The sequence below is a fragment of the Camelus bactrianus genome, chromosome 8 (assembly GCF_048773025.1).
Source record: "Camelus bactrianus isolate YW-2024 breed Bactrian camel chromosome 8, ASM4877302v1, whole genome shotgun sequence".
NCBI classification, from domain to species: Eukaryota; Metazoa; Chordata; class Mammalia; order Artiodactyla; family Camelidae; genus Camelus; species Camelus bactrianus.
In genome coordinates, this window is record NC_133546.1 from 7,786,331 (window position 1) to 7,812,071 (window position 25,741).

The 25,741-nt window shown below is 46.8% G+C and overlaps 1 protein-coding gene across 1 annotated transcript in view; it reads left to right on the forward strand.

Moving 5' to 3' along the window:
* Nucleotides 1-18,519, forward strand: part of LOC123619763 (uncharacterized) — a 56,384-nt gene extending 37,865 nt beyond the window's left edge. Inside the window, exons 4-5 of the mRNA XM_045524453.2 lie at nt 8,519-8,689; nt 9,597-18,519. Coding sequence (XP_045380409.1) covers nt 8,519-8,689; nt 9,597-9,765 — 340 coding nt within the window. The 3' untranslated portion in view covers nt 9,766-18,519. The remainder of the gene's footprint in view (nt 1-8,518; nt 8,690-9,596) is intronic.
* The last annotated feature ends 7,222 nt before the right edge of the window (nt 18,520-25,741 follow it).

Below are 25,741 nucleotides of genomic sequence, written 5' to 3' on the forward strand. Positions count from 1 at the left end.
CTGGACCCCAGAGGACTTCCCAGAACAGAGCTGCCATACCAGCCAAGGACCCTCTCTGGGCATTTTATGAAAGAGAAAGAAACATTCTTCTTGTTTTGATCACTGTTATCTGAGATCTCTGTTACTCATTGTTGAAACCAACCCTAACTGCTATGAGGAATAAATGTTTATTGGAATAGTCCCACTCATTTATTTGGACCTTGTCTATGGCTGCTTTCATGCTACAGTGGCAGGGTTGAGCAGTGGCACAAAACCAAAAACATTTACTATCTGGCCCTTTACAGAAAAAGTTTGTCAATTCCTGATTTAGAAAGTCCAGAGAAGCAACTGAACCAAAAGCTGAACAAATAGAAATGGCCCTAATTCTACTGGATGGGAGATAAAATTGAGTTGTTATATCTGTTCTGTCCACAGCACCTGGAAGGGTAATTGATCTAAGTAAATAAAGAGTTCCAGTCTCAAAAATCAACTAGGACCCTGAGTCCTACTCAGTGTAAGCTTTACGTAAGCTATCCTGTAGTTATTAAAATTAAAACTGTGGTGTTTATCCAGGGCAATGGTATTATCTGTGCAAAAGGCAAAGGAGTGATTTGGAGTCAGAAGTCCTGGGTGTCTGCCTCAGCGCAACTATGTATTAGCTCTTAGATTTTAGCAAAGTCCTTGCATCCTTGGTTTCTTCATGAGAATGTCTCCTCGACGGACAGGTTGGGGCTGGCATTAAATGAGATAATATGTGCAAAGCCCACCTTACAAACTCACTTTGGACAAAGGCTGATTCTTTCATAGCGTTTATATACGAGATTGTTAGGAGTTTATGGTATCATGTTTCAAAGTTGGTTTACAGGAAAACCAGCAGTGATTTCAAGCATGTTCACAGACTCCATAGATCTCAAGGTTTGAACAATAACATTCTAGCCAGAAAACAACTAAATTCCAGGCAGACTTAAAGTTCAAGGCTGAAATGATAAGAAGATAGAAAAGATGTGGGCAAAGGGAGGAAAGAATGTGAGGGAGAAGTAGTCAAAAGAGGGCACAAGTAAGAGAAAGGCCAGGGAGAAAGCCAGCCTTCCCAAGCAGAAGATGGGGACAGGGAACACCCGATGGTTTGGCAGGAAGAAGTTGCACAAGCAGATGGAGAGCCTGGTATCTGGAATGCTGAATTTCAGAAACTTTAGCACCTACTACTGTGATCAGTATTGCTTTTGCTTGTCAACAAAGTGGCAAATATCTCACGAATAATGAAGAATTCAAATACTCATAGATTTTAAAAATATATAAAGTCTGATACAATGTTTTTATCTCCAGTAAGCTCCAATGAAGGTAAAGATTTTGTGTATTCCCTAACATGTCAATATTTACTCTATTTCCTGACGCATAACAGGCACGTATCAAAAATCGACTGAACAGAGGAAAGTAGACCTTAGCAAAACTTCGCAGAGCTTTGGCCCGACCTGGTTGCTCCTGTTACTGCTGTCCCGTCTTTGACAAATCACAGAAGAGCTGATGCCGAAGTTGCGTGGCTGGTGCGAGTGTTAGAACCAGGAGCCAGACACTGTGTTCCCTATCATGTTACTTAACTGCGGTGTGTGTGACCAGGGGCCAAGCAGAGCCCTGCATCAATAATGTGAATACAGCTTTTCCTTTCTTCGGATGACTTTGAACTCTTCCAAAGATCACAGTGTACTCACAGATTAATCAGAATTATTGTTAATACTAAATTTTTTTGTCATCTGAAATTTTATTTACATTTTCTTCGTTAAATTGTTTTTATTCCCATTTTTCCTCCTGTAAATTGAAGGGCAAAAAGACAAAGGAAAAGCAGGCAGTGGGATGTTAGAGCTACTCCATACCTGGCAACAAACCCAAATTTGCCTTTCATGAAAATGTGAGGCATTTATGGAGAAGATAATAAAGGATACTCCACCAAAATATATCTGACCAAAATTTGCCCTTACCCTGTTTGTTTTTGTTTTTAACTATTCTCTCTTCACCTTCCACAACCCTTGAGGAATTTCTCTACTGGATTCTTAAGTTTTAAGTGAGTCTTTGCAAATTTGAAATCTCTGAGAGTGTTACGGTTTTAAGTGTCCATATCACATGTCTTCTTTCTACCAGAACCCTGGTTTTGTCCAGGTTTCTACTCCTCCCACTCAGCCCACACTTCGAAGAGGAAGCTGGACCACCCTCACTTTGATTGGGGTGGACTTGATTGATCTAAAGATATTCTCTCCTTTTTGCGATTGACTGGCCCTGGAACAGACACATAGACATGTGACTCCATTCTGGTTAATGAGACGCCAGGTGAGGCATTTGGTTAAAGATGTCTCTAGATGCTTTACCAGAAGTTTCTGGGAAATACCAAACTGCTCCATAGGAGTATTCCCATAAGCAAAGTCATGTCATGGAAAACAACCCTTTCTAAATCTGAATTCAGAATCCAAATCACATTAGGGAACAAACTACCAAAAGGGTCAGTTAGCAAATATAAATAGGAATATTTTCATGTCAAGAACTGGAGACAATAAAACAATCTGAAGAGCATCTAAATATATTTAAAATATAAGGGAAGAGTGTGGAGGGAAAAGATAGAATAACCTCTCCCCAAAAACTCAAACAGAAATTATACAGATTAAGCAAAAAGCATGGCAGTGTAGTCTCGAAAGGTGGGCTTAATAGAAATTTGCATGCAGTTGAAGAGAAGACCAGTGAATTAGAATATGGGACTAAGGAAATCCCTTAGAACGGGGTTCAGAAAGATGAACTGTGAAGTGCAAGGGACATAAGGGCACAAGGAGAGCACCTAACCCATCTAATCAGGGCTCTCAGGAAGATAAAGGAGAAAGATGGAGAGGCAGTGGTCAAGAGATAATGTCTGAGATTCTTTCCAGAAGAAAGGAAAAACACGAGTCTTCAAATTGTATAAGTGGACTGAATTTAGGGCAATGTTATTAAACACTAGACCCATAGTAGTAAAACTACAGAGTATCAAAGGTAAAGAGAAAGAGAAAACTCTGAACATTATCTTAAAGGAAAACAAAACAGATGAGCTACAGGGAGTAATAATTAAACTGACAATGAACTTCTGATAATAGATGCCAGGGACTACGAATAGTATCTTTTAAATACTCAGGGGAAAGCAGCTGTCATCACAGAAACCTAAATTTTAGCTAAATTATCATTCAGAATTAAAAGATAAATAAAGACAATTTCAGACATACAACTAAGAGTTGAGCACCCACAGAGTCTTGCTGACAAAAATTACTGAAAGGCACACTTCAGCAAGAAGGATAGTGAATCCAAAAGGAAAGATGAAGAGCCAAAAGACAGTGGTGGCCAGAGAAATCAGTAAAATGTGCTGCTGAGTCTAAACAGTTATGACTGGTACAGATAATGCTAATAGCTAACCGAGTACATGGAACTAAAATCAGGATGGAGCTGATCTAATAGTTGACAATACCATAAAAGATGGAAGAGAAGTTCAGAAGTTCAACCATTCTTAACTTGTTCAAGAAGAGACTAGTAATATAAACCACCTCTCGATTTTGTTAGGAAAATGTAAGGTCAAGTTATGCATGTTAACTTTAATTTCAAAAATACTAATGGATGACTTCTAAAATGATTAAAGCAGAGGGCATGCTTTCCAAACAAGTAGACAAGGAAATGAGGAGGTAAAAGAAAAATTGATCGATTCAACATGAGCCCAGAAGGGAGGGGAAAAAGAAACAAAGCTAAAAGATGCAGACAAGAGACAGGTGATTGCTCCTCTCATCCAGTCACAGTCCACCCAAATATCATGTTGCCTAAAAACTAAATTGTAAGTTGATTTCCAACAATACTGTTCAAAGTCTTAAAGTGGAGGAGGAAAGGGAAAAAGAAATAGGTTAACACATGCACACACTCATACGCACACACAGAGTATGGGCAAAAATATACAGAGCTTCCACGGTCCTCTGCTCTCTAACCGGCTGATCTGTGTGACTTCCTTCCTCCAAGACTCATTCTGTGCTTCCTTTGTCCCCAGCCGAGGTTTCAGCTTGTTGAAGTTCTCTTTCTGATGCAGTCACTCAACCCTTCATTCTCAAGAGGTCTGAATCTTCAGTGGCCCTCCCTTTTTTTCCAAGTTGCTCTAGTTTTCCACTGGACGTGGAAGTACTAAGGGACAACTCAGAGAATCCGCTGGGTTCCAGAGGTAGCCCGCCTGGCCCCCGTTGTGTTGGACAACCAGCTTTCCTCCTGGTGACTGGATGATCCACCCCCAACGGCAGAAGGAATGGCAGGGAAAAGCACCCCTCTCCTTTCCTCTCACACTGCTCCACACAATACTTCTGGCTTCAGACGTGTGGGTATTTTTCCCACACACCAGACAACTCTGTGACACCGGCTGGGTACCTACAATTCAGTCCAATTCTGACACTAACTGGAGTTAGTGCCGACTCCACAGATTAAGGGCTCAGTCCTACAAGGCTGCCCCCACTTCAGATGCCAATCACAAGGCCCAGGTTGTCACCTGTGCTATAAATCGGATTCCGACAACCCCCTTTCAGCTCACAGTACTCAGGGAAACACTTACATTCACCAGCTTATTACTTAGAAAAGGAAATGAGAAAGGATACAGATGAGCAGCCAGATCAAGAGGTACATATGGTGACGTCCAGGAGAGGCCTGAGCACAGAAGCTCTGTCTCTGTGGAACTGGAGTGCACCATCCTCCCAGCTTGTAAGTATGGTCCCCAACCTGTAAACTATCCAGACCCCATATTTTTGAGATTTTTGTGGCGTCTTCATCACATAGCATGATCAATCATTAACTCAGTCTCTCTACCCCTCCCCATCCCAGAGGGTGAGGGGTGAGCCTGAAAGGTCCATGTTTCTAATCATGGCTTGGTCTTCCCAGGGACCAGCCTCCATCCTGAAGCTATCCAGGAGTCCGCCAAGAGTTGCCTCATTAGAACAAAAGGCACTCCTATCACCCAGGAAATTCCAGGAACTCTGTGTCAGGAGCCAGGATCAAAGACCAAAAATTAAAATAAAATATTCTCCTAAGTTCTCTTATCACTTAGGACATTACAAAGATTTCAGGAGCTCTTTGTCTGGAATGGGGGACAGAGACCAAGATGTGTATTTTCTACTGTTTCACAGGTAATCCCCCTTCTTTTTCTTTTGGTTCTGGGGCACATGGAGCCCCAGCTAATCAGATGGCAGCCTCAACTGCCAATTCAATGGAACCACTGTTGGGTCCCCTGGGGAAGCATTCCTTCCTTGTAAGACAAAAGCTCCTAGAAGACCTTAAATTTGAGACAACAGGAAGAAGCAAAAATTCTAGATGTGTGTTATCAAATGTAACGGTGAGATGCCTGAGCCATGAGCACCAGCTAAGACAGGACCAGCAGTACTTGATGAAAGCCAGTGGACTAGCACCGTCACAGCCATTCACTGGGGAAGGTGAATCCAGTTCATTTTTACCTATTTTCCTCGCCGGCTCCATAGGCATTCCCTGAGTCATTTAAAATCAGCCTCGCCTAGTGAAAGCTTCCAAATAATCCACCTTTTAAATTATACCTCTCTAGTCTGAGGGACTGCTAGCCTTGGCCTCTCTGAATTTCTTAACCTTTCCCAAGACAGCACAGCCATCCAGCTGCCATCTTGTCTTGGCAGAGAGAAGACACCCCCACTGGACAGGCCCCTACTCCTGGGGATAAAGAACAGCGATCCAGTACTTTCCAGGAGTCTGTGAAAGCAGCCCTCCTGATGCTCTGAGCTGCTTGTCATTGAAGATGCATCATATTGAGTCAAGTCTCCGTGATTTCATAACCCTCGCGGAGTGAAGCAAGACGTCGGGCACCTCAGAGAGCTCCACCACACCGCACATCACGCGCATGTCACAGGCCCGACTCCGCACCTCCCGCTGCTCTAGCCCCTCGTGCTTCTCCCATTTGCTCCATGGACGAATGAGCACGTCTGACATGTAGCTACAAACAAGAAGACAGTTTCCCATGTCACTTCTGGCTCCCACGTCACTACTTGGTTTATTTTTGGTTTTGTTTTTCAGGGGTTTTTTTTGGGGGGGGGGGAGTGGTAATTAGATTTATTTATTTATTTTTAATGGAGGTACTGGGGATTGAACCCAGGACCTCATACATGCTAGGCATGCACCCTGCCACTGAGTTGTGCCGTCCCCCTCCCACGTCACTACTTTGTAATCACATTTCACAGCTTATGTTTTCATCTCTGTCTTGGCAAAAATAAAAACAAAACAAAAGCCAAGAGCTGATTCAAGTGGATAAACACCCACCTCATCTCCCAGGAGAAAAACCATTAACCATTTCTTGATTTTCTTTTCCCTTTGCCTGAACAAAAAACATAACATCTTGCTGGGTTGAAGTATCCTTTTGTCCTGCTATTACCTGAGTTTGAAGAAAAGGGAGAAATCACTTATTTGGCTTATAGTTTGCACAGCCACCTAGAGGCAAGCCAAAATAACGCAAAGTGACCCAGACTGCGGCCCCCTTGAGAAGGTCATGAAGGGAGTGAGAAAACGCGCTGGTATCGGCAGGGGCTGGAGGGGCGAAGGGAGAGCAACCATTGAGTATTGACAGCCTGTCTTCTAAAATTTCTAATTGTCAAAGGATAAGGCTGTCCCTGGAGTTTGCGTTGAGAAACACGCAGTGTCTCTTATTGCTCTTGACGGCCATGCAGTGAGGGAGAGATGTGTTTCTTGCAAAGATCGGGCCAAAACAACAAAAACTTGCTGGGGAGAAGGCGCTGAAGACAGTGGTTATAGCAGGTCAGGTCTGGTCCTTAATGTGCTCCAGTTCTCACAAAAAGAGGTTTTGGAAGAAGACTTAGGTGTCTGTTTACTTCCAAAGGTCAGTCTTTGAACTCACGGTGAGGGGGACATCTTTAAGGAGAATGAATTTACACAATGATAAGAAGTATCAAAAATGCATGGCAGCATCTTCATTGGTGCCTACACTGAGGATACCACCAGCCTCCTGCCCTAAATCTCGGTGTCCCAATAACCTGAGGGGCCCTGCTGAAGATGTGAGAGAGGAGAACTAAATGCAACCAGAGTTCTTGTTTATTATTTCAAGCAGAAAATTGTTGCTGCAAATATACATATTTTGGACTGGCAGGTCAGCCTGCCCTGCAGAGTAACTGGACTTTGTCCAGATGGCCAGCACAATGCCTTTTGTTAATCTTTGGAAAAATGAGAGAATTATTACACTGATTGGTCCCTTCCCCCTCTTCTGCCATCAACCTCTCCCTCCCCACCAACTAGGGGTCCTCCTGATGCCCTGGCATCCTCACAGTTTGCTGTTATGTGTTAGAGCTGCCATGTGCTTCAGGGATGGTTGAAATGTTTGGAAAACATCCTGAGGTTAATGATATTTATGGGTCCCTTGTTTTGCACTCGCTGTTTATTCCATTCTTCTTATTCAGTTCAGATCTACTCATCAAGATAAAGTGACCCTTCTCCTAAATCAGGGGACAATGGGGACCACCCCCCTACCCTTGGCTCTCAACTTCATCACTCCCTGCCAAAGCCACGGTTGTTTTCTGCCCACAATTCTCCTGGTAAATTGAAGTTAGGAGCTTCATAGAAAAAAAAAGAGCTTGATGAGAGTCAAGAAAGTCTAGAAATAGCTTGCTTTTAGGGTGAATGTTTCCTGTGTGTTCAGAATTTGTTTGTCCCCTGCCTTACAACAATTAAGTTATGGTACACCGTGGTGGCCGCTAAGATTGAAAGGGAGACTTTCAAGTTTGTTCTTGTCAAGAAGGAATGTTTCAACACATGTATGTACTCATGAGACTTTATTCATCCTTCAAAGTGCCCACTAAATTCCGATTCTTCCGTAATTCTTTTCATCATTAAGTGCCTGCTATCTGCCCAGCCTTACGCTTCTCTTCTTGATCTATCATAGGGTGCCTTTCATTTATACCTACAGCAAAGCTGGGCTGCTCCTAAAATGAGGCGGGAGGAAACGTCCTTTTGCTGACTTTGGATACTTTCAACAAGAAGTAATGGAGGAGACAAAACCCCTCACCTGTTATTATTGATTTTATTATCAAAACATTTGGCCACTGGGAACGTCATCGCATAAGCAGGGGGCTGGGTGGTTCCCACTCATCTCTACGAAAGACGCTGCGTCCCTGGTGCTGTGCCAAACCTCAGATGCACGTCCATTCCCCTCTTGGAACCAGGGACTTGGGGGAAATCTCAAGGCATCTGTGCTGGCGCAGGTGATGGTACCCAGTCAGATCCACTGATGGCTGCTTCCTCACATGCCTCGCACCTACAGATCTAGAAAAGTTTGCTGGTGCTCATTCTTTCTTCCTGGATACCATCTGGACACTGGATAGAAAGCTAAGCAAGTGACAGCTACGGATAGAAAAGAAGGCAGGGGGCCAGGCCTCCAAGTGGGGGCTGCCCGGGGTCTCACGAGGTGGCTGGCTTCTCTGGGAGCATTTCCACTGTAGCGCTGGAGAGTCAAACCAAATTCTCCTTCTCTTTTATCCAGGTCTTCCGAGAGCTACAGAGTCAAGCAGAAGCTGCCTGTCTCTGACTTAGGGGTAGTCTCCTGTGACCCCGAGGAGGCGCGGGACAAGGACGAGGATGGTGATCTTGCCGTCAGTCGAGGAAGCGCCGTCCTCTTCATCGTGGCCTCCGACCCTTATGTCACCGAGTTTCCGTGAGTGCCGCCAAGTCCAATGCGGGTTTGCAAGACTAAGATCCTCAGGAGGGTCCTTTCATTAACTCACTGCTCTTACAACAAACAGAATGTGAAAATGTCTCCCCCAGAATCAACAAGGGGGGGGGTCCTGCATTATGACTAGCAGAAGGCTACCTCAGAGTCATTTCCCGCATTTCATCCAGATTAGTTATTTTTAAAGAAATACAAGAAGTAGGTTGTGAACAAAGATAAGAGAGGAAGAGAAACAGCTGAATTTGGGGTAATTCACTACCGATCCCAGGACCGGGGCTACCTGTTTGCTAGTTTTATTTCCCTGTAAAGGGTTTATTGCACAAGCAATGTTACTTCTTTTCTTGAAAGCACATTTGTGAGCTTGTAACCCCGGGAGCTGGTGTATCACTGAGGAAGTCTGGCTCAGGAGCGAGGCTCTCCTGAGAGGATTCCGAGCACGCGCAGGCTCCTGGGAACAGCAGGGCTGATGGGGGTGTTGATTTCTTTGTTACGCATCGCGCCCTGGAGGGCGCTTTACGGATCACAGATTCTAATCTGTGTAAACGTGCTGTGGGATGCTGACACCAACTGGAGCACTTACACTTACACTTACTCCTTCTTTGCTTTGGGAGTGGTTGTCCTTGTGAGCTCTGTCAAAGGGACGGAAGCCTCAGAAAGGGCACGCCTTGTTCCTTCCACGTGGGCAGGAAGGTCACGTCCACTGTGTCTTCCACATTCTTTGCCCCGTTGACCTACCCAGCCCACACGCAGTGCGGGGTGTCCTTCCATCCACACCTCATGCAGAGCCAGCTAGCTCCAACCCGCAACTCGCTGTTGGCCCAGAGCCTGGGTATAAGAGCCCTCAAAAGATGTGTGTCGAAGCAAACTGAATCTCCCTGCTCTTTCCTGGCAGGTCCTCTGATGCCTTCTTCACCTGCCCTCGCCACCCGCACTCACCTGTGCTCTCGGAGGGTCGGCCGGCAGGAGCCATGTGGCTTAGAGACCCTCGTGAGCAGCGCTCCTGCATTGCCTCCCACATCGGGTACTTGAGGTCTGAGGGTCACCCTGTGTGTACGCCGTAGCCGGTAACAGAGATTCTGACTAAGGAATTCCAGATACCCCGGGAGACAACTTGTGTCTGGGACCCTCTCGGTGCGTGTCATCAGCCTAGTCCTTCCTGTCCGACGGTCCACACTGACTCAGGCTCTCCCCGCTGAGAAGCCCTGAGGGGACTTGGGCATGGCCTAGAATCTGAAGCCAAGGAGACCTACATCAGACACCCAGACCTGCCTTTCCTTGTCTGTTTCCCATGGGCCAGTTCCCCCACACCTCCCTGCCTCTGTTTCCTCACCTGGCAGGGAAATGGCTGTATCGGCTGCACAAAATGTTGAGGAGGGATAAAGGAGTTGCTGGCACACATAGACCTGTGGATTGAGAAACAAGGCAGCTTACGTGAAATTCCGAGCACTTAGCAGGTGCATGGTACAAATGCCGGTTGCCAGTTGTTTTTTTCTTGGTGGGGAGAATCCAGGTCAGCAAAGCTGGGCTTCATCGCCAAGGTGACTGACAAGATTAGAATTGTCCCTCAGAGTTTCTGATCTCAGTCCCTCAGGGTGACTTTGGGAACTTTCCAGCAACCTCTCCACTTGCTTCGGCTTGTTCTGGCAGACCACTTCGTGGCAAAGTGTGGAAAACAGTCTTGTGGTGTAGAGCAGATACACACGCCTGCAGAGGGGCCAAGGGGAGGGTTCAGTCTACACCTGAGGAGTTTGGAGGCACACGTAAGGGCTGAGATGTCACTGGGCATCACTGCAAGGAAACTGGGTCCTGCCAGGTTTGTAGCTGCCGACTTGGGACCTGGGCAGGAATGGCGGGTATCATGTCGCCTTCCTTTGCTTGCTACAGTGTTCTAGAAAATCAGTTTCTAGTTTATCCTTGCAGTAGACAACTGTGGTCCTCTGAACTTTATAGGATCAACTCACATATATAAGGTAGGAGCCAAAATTAACGTTTGTGACACACTCCCCTGGGAGGAATCTCAGAGTAACACTGACAGTAGCAGCCAGCAGTTCCGTGGTGCGTCCCACGTGCCCCACGCTACTCTAAGCGCTTCACACACAATCAATCATCCACTTCCCTTCTGTCACAGATGCCCTAGTCTCACGTGAGGTAAGCGTCTTTCATTCGAACTGAGTGTCACAATCGGATTTTTAGAGCTTCCTCTAAGTCATACAAAAAATTGTTTCTTTTACTAATATTGGAAGCCCCACCCTGTCCACTATCAGGTGACCAAGAGATGCCTTGTGTCACACTGGACTAGGCTGTGGTGCCTGTGGATGGCTGTGCCCTTGACTAGTTCCTGCAGTGTCCTCACTGGGATGTCATAAAATCTTATTCTGTTCTTTTTGATTCGCCCAGATGAATTCCATCTACATTATCCGTATGGGCCAACCAGCATAAACAGTGCTTCTTTTCATAAAAAGGAACTTCGGAGTACCATGTCATTACGAGAATTAAATGAAGAAATGTGTGTAAACCTCCTAGCATGGAGCCTGCTGCACATGGTGCTCAACAAAAGTCAGATTTTTCACACCAGTAAAATGGAAGGACATTCCAGCCAAAGGAAACAGCATATGCAAAGGCTTGAGCGAAAGGCTGGGTGAACTGAGAACTCCAAGAGTATATTGATCAGCTCAGGCTGCATAACAAAGTACCACAGTCTGGGGGGTTCAAACAACAGAGATTTATTCTCTCGCACATCTAGAGGCTTGAAGTCCAAGATCGAGGTGTCGGCAAGGTGGTTCCTTCTGAGGACTGAGGGAAGAGCTGTTCCAGGTCTCTCTCCTCGGTCTGTAGATGGCCCTCTTCCCCCAGTGTCCTCACAGCCCCTTCCCTCTGTGCACATCTCTGTGTCTAGATTTCCCCTTGTTTATGAGATCACCAGGCATATTGGATTAGGGTCCATCCGAATGACCTCATTTTAACTTGATTATCCCTGTAAATATACTGTCTTCAACAAAGGCCACAATCTGAGGTCCTGGGGATGAGGACACCAACATACAAGTTTGAGGGGGGTGGGGGAGGGGGAGCAATTCAACCTGTAACCAAGAGGCTGGTCACTGGATTGGAATGGGAGAGCTGGCGGGGGGAGGGGAGGCCAGAAAACAGAAAAGACAAGATGGTCCTGAGGAGCTAGCGGGGGGCAGGTCCTCAAGGGCGTTAAATGGTAGTCCCTGAACATCAGTATGTCATCAGTCCTGGGCCAAGGAAATTCAAAGGCAGATAAGGTGTGGCCTCTGACCTTAAGGAGCCACAGGTCTGGTGAAGACAGAGCTTGGGTAGAGATCATTGAAGCGGTGGGCCAAGTGTGCCAGCGATAAAGGAGGGGGCACAGAGGGAGCCCCTCCCCCAGCGCTGCCTGGCATGGACCAGAGAGGTTGGGTGGGGACCCCCCAAAGTCCTGAGGCAACAGAGAGACCTCAGGGCTGTGCGGGACTGGGCTGGTCCTCTCCATGGAGGGGAGGGCGGCCACCGCGGCCAGGCCTTCCTCCGAGTCGTGCCCGGCTCTCAGGAGCGTGAACTGCTCTGTGCTCCCGCCCCACTCACGGCGCCAGCTCTGCGGAAGGCGTCCCCAGACACCGGGAGGGGAGTGAGGCCAGATCTGGTAGGAGATGGCAGACGTGGAGGTGAGAAGTGAAAAATGGAGTCAGAATCGATGCGTCTCAGGAAATCAGCTGGGATGTCAGGTGGGTCCAGAGAAAGGCAGGATCTTGCTTCCCTGAGGCTGTAGTAACAAATCGCCACAAACTTGGTGTCTTGAAACAGCTGGCATTTATCCTATCAGCGTTCTGGAGGCCAGAAGTCCAGGACTGCGGGTCGCAGGGTTGATTCACCTCTACAGGCTCAGAGGAGGGCCTGTTACAGCTGCTCTGCTGACTGCTGGTGACCCTGGCCGTCCTTGGTGCTCCTGGCTGTGGAGGCATCGCTTCAGCCTCTGCCTCCATCCTCACATGGCCTCCCTTCCATGTCTCTGTGTGGCTCACACCTCTGACGAGGATACCCTTCACTGGACTCAGGCTCCCCCTCCAATCTGGGGTGATCTCATTTCAAAATCCTTACGTCAAATACGTTTGCAAAGACTATTTCCAAATGAGGGCACCTTCACAGGTAACGGGGGCTAGGACTTGGACATATTTGGGGTGGGGGGGGGCACAGTTCAACCCACTACAGGCAGTTAACCAAGTTGGGAGAAACCGGATTTGGGGTAGGGGAGCTGGCAGCGTCTGAGCTGGGCCTTGCAGGGAGAGGCAGGTGGAAGCTTAGAGAGGAGGGGGAAGGGCATTGCAAGAAAGGGACAAGAGGAGGAAGGCTCAGAGGCACAAAAGCACCATGTCAGAGGAGGGGTGGGCTGGATTTGGCATCTGACTGTCTCTTCCTCGCTGTTCCGTTAAGTTCCCTCTGTCACGACCACTGCCAGTGCCACGACCCAGCACTGAGTTCAACCACGTGACAGAAATGTTGAGCAAGGAATACCCACCTCATTCCCACAGAGTGATTCCAGCTTGGCCCAGCCCAGAGTTGCTTTGCTCCAATTCCTTTACAAACATTAGGGCTCAGTCAAAAGTATCCACAGAAACCAGGGTGACCCAGAAAATAAGCATCTCCTGCACCTCGACTTTACTAGGGACTCTGAGAGTGAAAAGGTGTCATTTTTGTTATGAAAATAAACCCTGGTGCCTGAAGGAGAAGCCTACAAAAGTTCCATGAGCTTTTAAGGAGAAAGAGAGTAGTAACCCCCACCTGGTAATTGTGATAAGGCGCTTATCAGGGAGTCTGTAAAATGCGTACCTGTAGGAAGCCTACAGGAGGAGCCTGGGATGGGAGGAAAGCAACGACCAGAGGAGCCTGGAAGACTGTCTTGGACTCTCATTTGTCCATGAGTCTGTTCCCTAGAAAGGTCTTAGGAACACTGGCCCGATAAGGCGCAGAGTGTGGTGCCAGGTGGAAGGGCACCGCGTGACCACGTCATGAACGGGCTTAGCTGTCAGCCTGAGGGATTGCTGCTTTATCCTCCAGCAAAGGGGAAGCTGTTGCCTTAAAAATCAGTGAGGTTGACATTTTGTGCCAGGTTCAAGCAAAGCAAAAGGTTAGCAATTACGTGATGCGTGCAGGCAGGGTCAGTAATGGTCACAGCACAAGCCCCTCGTTCATCTCGGTTAAGGGTAGTTCAGGACTAGGCAGAACACAGGACTATCTAACTACCTGGAGACATAACCAGAGATAGGGCTGGTACAGTCTTTAGAAAGCTGTGTTTGCGAGAGGAGCCAGCAGTCCTAGCAGTCAAGATGATCCTTTTCAACTAGTCATTTAGCTGCTAGTCATTTTGTTACCCACTTGTGCTCTTACTGTTCAGAATTTGTTAATTTCTTCTTTAAAACCCACATTGAGTCAGACTGAGTTAACTCTGCCCTGGGCATTTCCATCACTTGACATGAGCTTCTTAGCAACAGCCGGAGGCGGGACTTTTTGGCAAATGATGTTTATCCATCTTTGAAATGAGACATTCACTGCAAGCAGATTTAAAAGGAAATTCCTGTAAAAGCTTTTTTTTCAATGATAGTCTTTTCTTTCTTTTTTTTTTTTTTTTTCACTTGCCTATAACTTTCTGGAAAATTCTACCTTGGGCTGAATTTTCTCATTATTGTTTTCAGTGTAAATTTGTTTTGTTTTTTATTAATGGAAAGTTCAGAGGGGGAAAAAATCCCTTTGGTAGCTTTCGAATTATGAGAATATGAAAAAATATACTTTTTCCAATTAAAAGAAATCTTTGGCCTTTTTTACAATCAAAACTTTTACATCTGAGGACTATCGTAGACTCTAAGCAATGATTCTCAACATTGGCTTCTCTTTGGAACTGCTTGAGGGGCTTTTTAAAATGCAACTACCTGAGTCCAAAGATTCCAGAAAAATTGGCCTGGGTCCAGCCAGGGCCCTGGGAGCATTCAGAGCCTCCCGGTGGCTCTGACACCCAGACAGCGATGAGCACTGCTGTCCTAGGACACAACCACTCCAGTACCCAGCCTCAGAAAAAGATGCAGAGGCCTGGTGATTTCAGAAGGGAAAATCAATTATTAATGGGGGTAGTTTTCTTCCTGTTAAGAAAAAAAATAGTTACACTAAGTGAAGCACACAGCTCTGAGAAAGATGCGAAGGAACTTTAACTCGAAAGCCTTTATATCCCCCCAAGTGTCACCAACAATCATGGGCACAGCTCATCACTTTCTGTGGCTCCAGGAGTGACCGGCTCATCACTAACACTAGTAGTGAGGAATCCTCCATCCGGCTTCAGACGAGGGACTTCTCTCCGTGCATGTGGGCATCCGTGAACAAGAGAGAGACTCCGGGGCACTAGCCAGAGGTTTTCCTCGCTCTGTGCCACCTTCTCCCATCATTCAGGGCCTCTTCCTGAGCACTTGTAAATGTTTTCTATACAGTGCCTCTGCTGGGGCAGCTGGGATAGACGTCTCTCTACCGGTCACACTATTTGTGTGACTTCCAAGACAGACCACAGAGAAAACCAGACTCAGTACCACGTAGGAACCAGACTCAACACTAGTCTTCTCCCTTCCCATAAAGCGCCCACAGAGGGACCATGGCCCTGCTTCCCCTGCCTCCGTATTCTGGGCCAACACTTGGACGAGCCCAACTAATGATTCTGCCTCCGTTTGAGGACAGTCTGTCTCCCTTAGCTGCAGAATCATGGCCACGCGGACTGTGTGCTCACAGATGGTCCCTACTGGAATTCCTTTCTTCAACAAGCCTTAATTGGTTGCCCCTTCATGTCAGGAAATGTGGAGAGAATGTTGGTTTTTATAAGACACAGCCCCTGCCCTCACAGAGAGACAGAGGCAAACCACTGCTTGAGCCGTCCCCGGGGCCTCCTCTTCAGCCTTGTTGGAGCGTCAGGGCACCTGAAAGCCATAAGGAAGGGTTTTGATCACCATGAAGTGTTTATCTGTTGATTTAGAATAGCTACATAATTTTGTACTAAATCAAATAGCATCACGGAGTAGGTTAACGAGAGAGACAAGTGTTGGTGGCAAATTCACAACAAATATGGCAGGACAACTTAAAACGAGGCAAGTTTTCTCTCTCAGCTTCAAGTCTGTGAATCAGCAAGAGACCACCGTTCTTCCATTTAGCCACAGACCCCTGGAGACCAGTTGTGGGACACCAGGCAGGCTCTCTGGGAAGGCAGTTGAAGACCTTCTGCTGTTTGACATGCCACACACGTCCCTGCATTGCGTCAGAGGAGACTCGGGGTTCCCGAGTGATTCCCAGACATGGCTCTTTTTTGGGGGAAAAAGTAGTCCCTCTATTGAGAAGAAGCAGTACAGGAAATATTTATATGTTTTACTCATTTAATGAGCCCTGAGTGAAATGTATACACCTCTGTGCCCAGGGCTCATTGTTGTGCAAGCTCTCCGAGGCTTCCTTCTTTAATGTTTTTCAACCCCATCAAGACTAAAACAAACCCAACCAACAAACGAAAGTGTGCCGGAAGGTAAACTAACTACAGAATTAAAACCCACAGGAAGATGCCCCGTTCGGGACCCTTGTGGGGCAGTGCAGCGTTCCGCTCGTGTTGACTTCTGCCTGTGGGATTCGCTGTCTACAGGATCTGATGTTTTCATCCGGGCATTTTTGTTGACAATTCCAGTTTTAGGATTTCAATGTAACATTGTCTCACTGTCTGTTCCTGGGTAGGCTTTTCGTATTTCTTTTTCGAAACCCTGTCTTTCCTCCTCCAGCCGCCAGCAGGAGGGCGGCTCCTCCCACGGCGATGGCTCCAGCCCCTCTTGGGCAAGGCTGTGGGAAGCCCCCTTTGGCTGGCTTCAAAAGCATCCACCATGGAAGGTGAGCAAAGGTCTGTTAGACTCGTTTGGGAAAAGGTCCCTCAGGCGTGAGTATTGAATAGATTGTATAACACAATCTGTTGAGTTTGTAAAGCAATACATGATGCTGGACTTAGGCAAACAGCCTCAGTCCTGCTTTCAGATTTCCTAGTTCTCTGCAGAGTTCCCCTTCAGTTAGGAAATGTTTCCCTTATCTATCAGACAGCCTGGCTTGTTATGTGAAATGCCTCCAATGAGAGAAAATGGGAACTAAGTGACTTTCATTTAAGGAAGTCCCAACTGTCTGTCACATTAAGGAGAGTTTAAAAATGAGAAGGAAGAAAAGAGCCGCCAAAAAATGTAATTTCCTCTTTGACGGTTATTTCTGAATAGGAACTTGCACAATCTCACCCAACAAGGTGGGGTTTTTATCCCAATGAACTTGCTCAGAGGGGCATATATTAATGTTTCTCCTGAGAGCCAGGGCCCTCCAGACTTCCTGCCGCTTTCCTGGTCCCCCCTTCAGTGATTCAGTCTTGAGTATCTGCTGCTTCAGAACCACCTGCTTTCCTCTTCCTTTTGCCTTTATCTGTAGGTTTTAACATAAGACAGAGAGCTGATACTAACCCAGTGACAGAGAAACAAATGCAGGCACACTCCCTGTCAATGAAAATACATATATACGCTGAATACATATCCCTCCACACACACATAAATTAATATGTTGAAACCCTAACTCGAGCGAATTACCTTAGATCGTGACTGTATTTTGAGGCCTTGTAAGGGGTGGTTAAGTTAAAAGGAGGCCATCAGGATGGGCTGTAATCCAATAAGGACTGGTGTCCTTATAAGAAGAGGAGATTAGGATACACAGAGCAATGCCAGGGATGTGCACACACACACAGGAAAGTCCATGTGAGGATGGTGAGAGGGCGGCCGTCTGCAAGCCAAGGACAGAGGCCTCGGGAGAAACCAACCCTGCAGACGCCGTCATCTTGGACTTCCAGCCCCCAGAGCTGCGAGAAATAAACTTCTCTGGTTTAGGCTGCCCAGTCTACAGGATTATGTTTGGAAGCCCTCTCAAACTATTCTGTTGCATGTGTGTGTCTGTGTGTGTGTGTGTGTGTGTGTTTCTGTGTGTGTGTGTGTGAGTGTACACACACATGCGTGTAATATAAGGAGGTAATAACATGTGAGTGGTTAGTTGCAAGGCAGAGCCTTCTCGTTTAATTAATTGTAGATGCTGAGTCCCACAAATGTGTTGCCCAGTAGAATCCCCTTTCAGGGTTGCTGGATGAGAAGTTCACTTCTCCCAGCTCCGCTCTCCCATCCACAGAACCCCCATGGAACACTGGCTCCCCTCCTTCACCTTGAAGAACCACAGGACGCTTCCACAAGAGCTGGATTTGAGTTGCAACCATCAGGATTGAGATACATATGTTGTCAGCAGCTAATAACTTGGAAAACTGGAATGATGGGATAGGAGCATGATGCCTGTCCCTTGAGTTTGGGAACCATGTCCCTTTCCAGTCTTGTCAACACCCTGTAAAGCACTTCGCCCATTGTAGGGACCCAGAACATGTTCATTGACTGAACGAGTACAGGTAATACCAGAACTAAAATTACGGAAGTACCCCAGTTCAGCTCCCTGAGCCCTGGGAGAAGGAGAAAGTCATTCTCTTCTGGAATTTGTAAATGTATTATTCAAAGTTTTGGATACTTTAGCCTTCAATTTTGCAGCTGAAAACTTTCGTATGTATAATTTGTATCCATAGGCACTGATTTTTTTTTTTGGCATCTTCCACTGATTGATTTTTATTTTAAATCTCTACAGTCTACTTTTAACTTTATTATCATGAAAAAAAATGCATCAGATGCTCACTGTGAGAAACAGCATGAAGCTACTTTAAAATAAAAACTCTGGCTGAGAAAGAGATTAAATCAGTGCCTTTGGAGTCAGCACTGGCAGGGCCATGCAAAGCTGTCCTCAGGCCTGTGTGCCAACGTCATGAGAACAGCTGGTGGAGCCACTGCTGGTTTCAGGCATTTGTTCTTGAGTGACAGCCACCCCAAAACGCAGGCTCTTAAAACAACAGCAATTTCTGATTTTCCTACTGGCGGGGCCGCTCCTTCGGCTGGTTTCACATGAGCTCACTCAGATTCAACCGGAGAGTCCCTGAGTTCTGCAAGTGGGTGCTGGCTGGGTGGGGTGCCTGGCTGCTCCTCCATGTGGCCACTCACCCTCCGGGAGGCTGGGCTGGCTGCCCACACCGTCTGGGAGCTTCCTGGCGACTGGAGGCCCATGCTCCAGAACTCACACAACATCCCTTCTGCTACATTCTACTGGTCAAAGCAAGTCATGAAACCAGCCCAGCGTCGAGGAGTGGGGAAGTAGATGCCACCTCTTGATGGGAGCAGCTGCAAAGAGTTTGTGGCTACATTTAGTCAACCAAAAGATTGCAGCAGATCCAAAGTCACCAAACTCTCTCCCTCTGTGAGCAAAAGGGCGAAGCCAGGGAAGTGGTTCCCCTGCACCAGTGTTCTTCTGAGGAGGGACACTGAGACCAGCTCCCCCTGGGCTGGGAGTGCACCTGCTGTTTCTAAGCTTGTCCGGCGCCTATGGCTGCAGAAAAGGATCCCGTTCAGAGTGAACAGCTCCATTTACCCAGAAAGCTGTTGCTGAGGTCCCTGGTTCTCAAGTTTGGCTGCAAAGCATAATTCTCTGCAGAGTTTTTTTAAAGTACTGATGTCTGGACCCTGTCTTGAGAAATTACAATTTCACTGTTATAAGGTGTGGCTTGGGTACTAGGGATTTTAAAAGCTCCCCAGGGGATTCTAGTGTGCAGCTAAGTGTGCAAAGGACTGCTTTTTAAACTTGAAACTGCCTTTTCTCATTTGGCAAGAAAGATTCAACTAACACTTATTTATTCTGTCTGCCTGGTTATTTGTGATGTGTAAGCGAAAGGGATGGTGTTACGTGCTCACACGCACACGTGCACACACGCGCACACACACGCACGGCATGTTCTGGTGGGTGATAACAAAGGAAACTTGCCTTCAAGTCAAACCAGAAGGGTGTTTTCTAGACAGATGAGCTTTCCCAGTGAGAAACAGGCACCCTGTGGGCAAAGTGCTGACTCCAAGGTTCAGAAAAGGCCAGTGTAACTTGTGGTCCATTTGGTTTCCTTAACCCAGAGCCACTGGAGGTGAGTCACCAACAGGTGATTACCACATTTATCTGAAAAATAAAAAATAAAATGAGCAAAACTTCTGATAGATCCTGGGATGCTGAGTCAAGCAGTACCTGCCTTATCTCTATAGCTGCCTATTAAAAGGGTCTTAGGATTATTCTGAATACGGACGTTGCACAATGCCTTTGGAGTAGCCCCCACATTTTTTATTTGGAAAAACAGCACTGAGCATAGCAACCAGGAGCAGAGATGCATTCAAACATCTGATAAAAGCAGAAGTATAACTTCTGTCTCGGGGAGTTGTCATTTTACTCATCCTTAAACAATGGGCATTGGTGCGCTTCCTACGGGGCCCTACAGGCCTACAGGGCTGGCTCGGGGTGTTGGAATGAGTTTCTCCCTCATGAGGGCCTGCAGGCTCACTTCAGGGGCGAGACAAATGCAGGAAAGTCAGCAAAGTGCGAGACTCACGGGATAACCTAGTGAGGGTAACAGTGTCATTAAGTAAACCAGCCCGGCGCCCAGGAAGCAGGACTAAAGTGCGTCTGCTTTTTATTTTTTCATGACACTTCACCAGGAGGCTTCCCATACCAGCAGCCTCTGCATCGCCTGGGAACAGGTAGCCCGGTCTCAGGCCTCTCTCCAGACCCGCGGAATCAGCAGCTCTGGTGTGAGGCCCATAGTCTGTGTTCAGTGAGCCCTCAAGGTGATGCTGACATGTACTCAAGTCTGAGCACCACAAACGGCAGATTTGGAAAATGGATGCCCTTTGAGATCTACTGAACTTCTCACAAAAGATACAGCTCAGAGAAATGGCATTTGGGCAAGTTTCATGATCAACATATGTAAAATTTAGGAAAGATACAAGAATTTTTTAAAAATATGTCTCATGATTCCTAGCGTTTTGTGTAACTAAAGGCAGGAAGCAAAACCTTGTGGTTCTTTTTTCTGTAGGAAGAGCCCAGGAACAGTGGGCTACAAAGAACAGAACAGGGGCCTGGTCCCTTCCACCCACCCCAGAAAAGGAGGGCTGAGCTATCATGACTATCAACTATGTGTACACACGACCAGACCTTCTCCCATGGCCTGGTGTAACTTTGTTCTCATTCTCTCGGTCCGTTTTCTCATCCCCTTTTCTCTGTGGGAGGTAATATCAGGCTCACCAGAACCATCGTGGACTCACCTTGACCCCTCTTTTCAAAGACTCTTCACAGGAACTCTATGCAGTACCCCAGGATCTAAATCAGAACCGGTCTGGACTAGAGCATCAGAAAGACTCCCATTACCAAGAAAAGGAAGCACCTCTAAGGGGTAAGGGACGTCGTGTTAAGTGGTTGATAGCTGCCCTGAACACGAGAAGACCCAGCCACCCACTGGGCCCAGAACCCTAATCACAGAGAAGCTCGTTCAAGCCAGGTTGGAGTTTGGATGGAGACCCCCCCGCCCCTCCTCCCCGGGTGGGAGCTGCAGGGATGCTGGCCACACTGCCTCACCCACGGCCACACCACCCTGAACGCCTAGCCCTGGGAGCCAGTGCCGCTTTCAGAGGCCATTCCCAGGAGACTTTCTCAGGCGACACCAAATAAGGCACAATAGCTGAGAAGGGGACCACACACATTCAAAATGACAAATACTTTTCTTTTTACAAATTTAAATAGGGAGGTAAAAGCCCTGGATAATCTTTTTCATATGACAAATGAAAAAAGCATTAAGTTTAAAAAAAAGTCAAAGGAAACTAGAGTAAATATCTCTTTAAAAGGCATTTTGGAAGCATGCGCTAACTAAACATTTTTCCATAGTTTCTACTTTTTTTGCTCAGAATTTTTTTTAAAGCCACACATGAATTTCATAGGCTACTAATAAAGAACCTCAGTTTTCATAATTTTCTTTTTCTCCCCCTAAAAGTCTGCTGAATTATGCTACAGTTAAGTGATGTTCAGGGTTGCTGACATCGAGTTTTCTTTGTACAGTTTTTCAGGCCAAAATATGATCAGGAAGGAAGGATCTTAGTTCTTATAGTGATAGATGCAAGTAAACTGGACCCTTGGCTTGCCTGTGACACCGTGGTAGTTATATCATTAGCAATTCACAGAGTCCAATCTCCTAATCTCAGGATATTTTATTTCTAATTCTTTATCTTGATCTCAGTAAGTGGAGAAGGCAGTTTAAAAAGAACATTTTGTTCTGGCTTTTCTTATTTTTCAAGCCAGCTTTCTGAAAACACAGAATTCTTCAAATATTATTTTATGCTGGGGCTATTTTATATTCCAATACAAAGACAAATTAATTATCACAAAGAACTGAGAGGCGAATTTAAAATATTTTTATTTTATCCATGTTTAAAATGTAACACAGAAACGCAGGTGTTTTTTCTGCAAGACACCATGACACTCACAATATTGAGGGATGGTGTGGCCCCAGCAAACATTGGAGACGGTCAGGTAACCCTCGTGTAGTAGCATGAGTTAAAATTTGGCTGGAGGACAGCCCTTTTCCTGCCAGGAAAAAAAATGACCTTGAAGGACATGGACTGGATTTCCTCTAGCCCAGACCGAGTCCCCACCTGCCCTCCGCCTCAGGCGGCCTTCGTGGGCCGCTGGGCTGGGGGAGGTTGGGGTGTTTCTTCCAGCCCCGTCAGACTTGCCTCGAAGTTCCTTAGGGGAGAGGCAGGCAAGGAGATTTTTACTGCTAATTCATTATCACCCCTGTCACCGAATAAAAGGAATTTAGCGGAGCTGATTGCTTTGTCAGTTAGTGGAGCCCATGCCGTCATGTAAAGGTGAGAACCGAGTCCAGTCTGGCTGGAGGACTCAGGGCAGCAGAGGGTTCACAGCAGAGAGAGGCCGAGCCTCAGGCCATCGCTGACTCCACTGTCCCCCGGTCCTTTATTCCACACCCTGGTATCCAGGCCATCTCAGGCCATGCACAGCATGGAACATGGCCCGGGGGCCATCTGGCCTCCCTTCACCTGGGGAAGATGAAGCTAGAGGGTCCAGGGTGAAACATCAGGGGCTTTCCCGCTCCGGGAGGGGGTGAGGCTTTGGTGGGCAGAAGGCGGGAGGTGAGGAGACAGCCTTGGGCCCTCCGAGTTCGCCGAGAGCTGGCATCCCAGGCTCCGTGTCGTCTCGAGCCTACCGCAGGTGACGCTGCCTTACTTCAGGCAAAACTGGAAAGACCAGGGGCCTAGTTCTAGCACACTGGCGTCAGGTGAGCCTGTGGATGACAGCGAGAGGGCTGATGACACGTCACGACCAACGTCATGGGCCCCCATGGAGGCCACTGTCGTGTCCCAACAGAGAGAAGAGCCTTCTCGACGAAGTGGAGACGGTGAGGCCACGTAACACATTTCCACACAGAGAAGCACAGTCAGATTTAAGTGCTTTCATTTAATAACAGAATTTTACTGTGGAAAACAACAGAGTGCAGCAAACGCCTATTCTGTGCCAAGCACTACGCAGGGCCCTCGTGTGGACACACCGTGAAAATTGTTCTCTGCTTTCTGGAGGCGTAGGGTGAGCTGCAATGCAGAACCAAGGAAGGAGCTTGATTTATTCTGGAAGCATCTGGGGATGCCTCTTAGAGGAGCTGGGGCCGGAGCTGGACTCAGAGGGAGGGAAGGTAAGGTTCTGAAAGGCCGATGTCATGGTGAACGGCCTTCATCACAGCCATGGAGACACGTTTAGGGAAGGACAATAGAATTTGTGGCTAAAACAGGACCAAGTTGGAGGGGAGGAGAGTCATAATCAGAGAAAAGGCTGGATTCCTTTTCAATATTTTTTTATTTGTAACTTGAAGAACTTTCTAGATCACTGTATCCATCTATCATCAGGTAGCCAGGCACTGGGGTGAGGCAGAAGTCCTCGAGGACATTGTGACCTCTCTGGGAAAGCAATCCTCTCTGCAGGAAGTGGTTAATATCACTCTAATTAAGGAACTTAGGGCCCTGGGTCACTGAGCAGTCCAAGAGGGAGAAAGGTAAGGTGAGCTTGGAAAGGAAAGACGGTTCTTGAGTCAGTGTTCCTACAGGCTGGCAGGGTGGCACAACACAGTCTATCTGGGAAAGATGCTGAATGACTTACCAGTCTGGTTCACAGCAGTCAGGACTGAGGTGGTCACTGGGCCTTCGTGAAGGGGGTGTCCTGAGCCAGCCTGGAGGGGCGGGAAGAAACCCAAGTGCTCTCAGTAACACCATGGAAAGGCACCCTCAGCACAGAAATCACAGACCTGTCATGGAGTTTATTGTCATGAGACGCTCTGCACAGTAAAAACAAAGCCAGCTCTTGGGAGAAAAATCGGTTATGACCAGGAGCTAAGTCATAAATGTCCTAGCACGGAATCATCTTTGCGCGTGTGTGTTTCTTCCATCCGACCCCCTGTCTCATCCAGTTCTGTTTGCTAGCAAAAGCCACTGAAGTTCCTCTCCACATTTTGAAATCCCTTGTCATGCAGGGTAGGAACTTGCTTTGCAAAAGAAATTGTAGGAGGCAAGACCATAGAGAGAGAAACCGATCTTTCCATCTTGGTGTCTGGTTTTTGATATGGCTGCTTTCACACTCACAAATGTTTTTACTATTGTGCAGAAAACTGTAGTCAGTTTACTCTGAGATTTTTCAGAATCAGGTACAGGAACTGTCCGCTGCTACTCTATTTCCACAGCAGGAACCACATGCCAAACAGGGCAGCACTAATGCTAGGAGAATGTCCCCTCTGTTCTGCAGTTGGAGGCTTTCCATCACTTACAAAACTTACCTACTGATCAGATGATGCCTGTCAGAATCTCCCAGGAGCATCAAAAATGGCTCTTCCCTCTCAGTTCTTCCATCAGTGGTCCAGTCTATAAGAAAAGCCAAAAGATATTACTGCTTTAAAAGATGCCAGGGCCCTAATTCACTCTTCTCTATTGCCGTATTTACTACTAACTTTGCTCAAGTAGGGCACAGTAGGTTGATGGAAGAATTATAGATACATGAAAGGTGCTACTCTGTCTATGTAAAGGTCTCTGCCAGTCACTGAACTACGTGCTATGCATTTTTTAAAGATGCTGTAACTTGTATTCTATTTATTATTATTAATGAAATTGACAGAAAGAGATTTTGAAGTTTCAGGACAATTGCCCAAATCTGACTCTCTCTGCTAGGTCTGCGCTCCCCATAAGGATCCACGTGGTCTCATCAGGCCCGTATTGGTGTACTAGGTCCCAACATCGTGTTTCCCTTTATAAATGAAATCACTTAAGGGATTATCCTTAAGAGAAATCATGGAAAGAGCACTGGAATTAGTATTAAAAGACCTAGGTTCAAACCCAGCAGAGTGGCCTTGGGCAAATTAACTGCCACATGGAGTCCCAGCTGTGCCATCTGTAAGATAGGGAGAGTGACATACTTGGTGTTGTTCTGATAATGACGTGAAATGAAGTGTTTGAAAATGCCTGGGACAACCTCGGGCACACAGTAGGTGTTAGGTAAGTCAGTCTCACCACCCTCTCTTTACCCTTGAAATCTTAGCATACAGAGCTAGTGACGGATGCCAAGAAGGGGGATGGTGTTTAAAGGAACACTACCTACTTAGAAGTGTTTCTGTTTGTTTGTTATGGGGTTGGGGGGGGTGGGGCGCAGCAGGGGTTGAGTAGAAGGAGCTGAAAGTCATATCTCCCAGAACAGAATGGGCTTTAAAACAGAAAAGTTTTTCAAGACAGGCTTCACTTCGACATAACCAGGAGCCTTCTGCTGACTTAGGGAATGGCTAACTAGTAGTAGTGATGCCCTCAGAAAGAGAGGACTTCAAGGACGATCTGTAACGGAAAATTAGGTGAGGGGTTGCCGCAGAGATAAAAACATCAGGGTATGGACAGGACGTTAAATCAGTTGCTTGCTTAAAACCCATTTGGCCCTAAAATTCAATGCCAGTGAATAGCCACATCTAGTCCTGTACTTCAGCCTCAAAAAAAAAAAAAAAAAAGAAGAAGAAAGAAA